Here is a 2,500-nt window from a genome sequence, read left to right as displayed (position 1 = left end):
CAAAGGGATATCTGACGTAATTGTGAGCTATCATATTCACATTTCTTGTACTCTAACTGTTCTTTTTCAATATCAAGAGGTTCATTGTTCCAAGAGCAGACGATCTCTTTTGTCAAATCGGGGACACAATAGTCTGTTACATCATAATTCTTTATAATTCTACATATGTTTTTGGCGTAAGCCTTTATTGGAGTACATTTTTTTTCACCATTGTTTATTTTGTCTACATTTTTTTTAAGATGATCATCTCCACGGCCGATCGATCCTTTAGTTTTGCATTGTATAAGGATGTCATCAGCATAAATTATCATTTCAGCTCCATAGGAAAAGTTGTAACTTACAATTTGATACATACATACATACATACATACATACACACATACACCAAAGCTTTTTCTCCCTTACAAGGGAGGTAGCCAAAAATACATTTAATAACACAATCTGTAGTGCTTTTACTTTTCATATATCCATATAGATTTTTAGATATTAAATGAACGACTGTTAGAGGCTCGTCTGCACGATAGAGTAGAACACATACTGGCAGAGACTCAACATGGGTTCAGACCAAACAGAGGGACTTCAGATCTAATCTTCGCTCTAAAGATGATCTTGGAAAAGTCATGGGAGTTTGATCAAGACAAATATGTAATACTCTTAGATCTAGAGAAAGCATTTGATCGCGTACCAAAGGATAAGCTGTGGTCAGTACTCCAAAGTACGGAATACCAAATACCCCCAAAACTGAGAAGAGCTATTAAGAGCCTTTACAATTCCAATAATACAGCAGTCAAGCCCGTTAGTGAGACCTTACAGTGCTTCAATATATCATCTAGAGTGCGCCAGGGTAGTGTGCTATCCCCAATGCTCTTTATCATATTAATGGATGAAGTGATAAAGGAAGTTCAATTTAGAAGAGGAGAAAGGAGTCCTATAGAATCATTGCAATTTGCCTATGCAGATGATATATTCAACATTGCATCATCTTCACACGCTGTAAGTGAATCCTTAAATCTATGGAACGCGGTACTCACAGAGTACAGACTAAAGCTAAATCTTGGTCAAACTGAAATAATGGTAGTAAGCAGGAGAGAAGAAACATTGAATTGAACATGGAGATCAATGGAGTACCTATTCAGCAGAAAGAAACCGTCAAATATTTGGGAGTCACCTGGGATGGCAAAGCAAAAGACCAAAGTGCAGTACAAGCTAGAATTGCTGCCTATAGCCAAAACCTAGGGCTACTATACCCATTGATGAAAGATCGAAATGTCCCTACCGCGGTTAAAATAGTCATATACAAGAGTATTCTTAGACCCATATTGACATATGGATGTCAATCTTGGACTTTAACGACAAAGACCAGCAGCAAAGTCCAAGCAGCAGAAATGAGAGCATTGAGACTCATCAATGGGGTTACGAGGTTTGACCACATACGCAATGATGCAATTAGGCAAGAGTTGGAGGTACAGAGCATCTTACAGTTTGTCCAACGTGTACAACTAAGATAGTTTGGACATGTTGAACGAATGGATCAGGAGAGGACCCCAAAGAGATGGCTTTATTGGACACCAACCGGTAAGCGACCCGTTCGACGACCCACAAACAGATGGATCATAATGAATATTGACGATGTGCTACGCCGACGGGGCACAACGCTTCAACAAGTACGTCAAAACCGGATCTTCGACGACAGGGCAAGTTGGCGGTCTCTCATACTGACAGGTGGCGACGCCTAACAGGAGTCTGGTATATATAGATATTAAATGATCTATCTTGTACATTATTCTGCTTAGCACTACTCGCTCCATTCTTTTACATAGGTAAGATGTCAACGAAACCGGCCTATAATCACAATTTGTTATTTTCTATTATTATTTTATCATTATTATTCTTATTTTATTATTATTGTATTAATTTATTGTTATCTTTATTATCATCTTTAATTCTTTATCATCTTATCATTTTGTATTATTTTTTATCATTATTCTCTTATTTTCATTATTTTGTATTATTCTTATTATTATTTCATTTCTATTTTCACTTTGTTATTATGATTATTATTTTGATTATTAATACTATCATTATTTTTATTATAACTATCAATATTTTCATCATTATTACTATCATTATCATTATTATTATTATCATTATTATTATTATTATTATTATCATTATCATTATCATTATCATCATTATTATCATCATTATTATCATTATTATCATTGTTATTGTCATAATTATTATCAGTTATTATTACTATCATTATCATTACTGTTATTATTATTATTATTATTTATTAATTATCATTATTATTATTTATTATTATTATTATTATTTATTAATTATTATTATTATTATTTATTATTATTTATTATTTATTATTTATTATTATTATTATTATTATTTATCATTATCATTATTAATTATCATTATCATTATTATTATTATTATTATTATTATTATTATTATTATTATTATTATTATTATTATTATTATTATT

The 2,500-nt window shown here is 31.6% G+C and overlaps 1 protein-coding gene across 1 annotated transcript; it reads left to right on the top strand.

Moving 5' to 3' along the window:
- Positions 1–603: 603 nt before the first annotated feature.
- LOC143027317 (uncharacterized) lies at positions 604–1,107 on the top strand. Its single transcript, XM_076188588.1, has one exon. It carries the CDS (start codon positions 604–606, stop codon positions 1,105–1,107), a length of 504 nt encoding a protein of 167 aa, XP_076044703.1.
- Positions 1,108–2,500: the final 1,393 nt, after the last annotated feature.

Source organism: Oratosquilla oratoria, chromosome 8 (genome assembly GCF_046742065.1).
Source record: "Oratosquilla oratoria isolate Oo_2021 chromosome 8, ASM4674206v1, whole genome shotgun sequence".
Taxonomy (NCBI): domain Eukaryota; kingdom Metazoa; phylum Arthropoda; class Malacostraca; order Stomatopoda; family Squillidae; genus Oratosquilla; species Oratosquilla oratoria.
The sequence above is the reverse complement of the archived record's forward strand: the minus strand, read 5'-3'. Positions and strand labels throughout refer to the sequence as shown.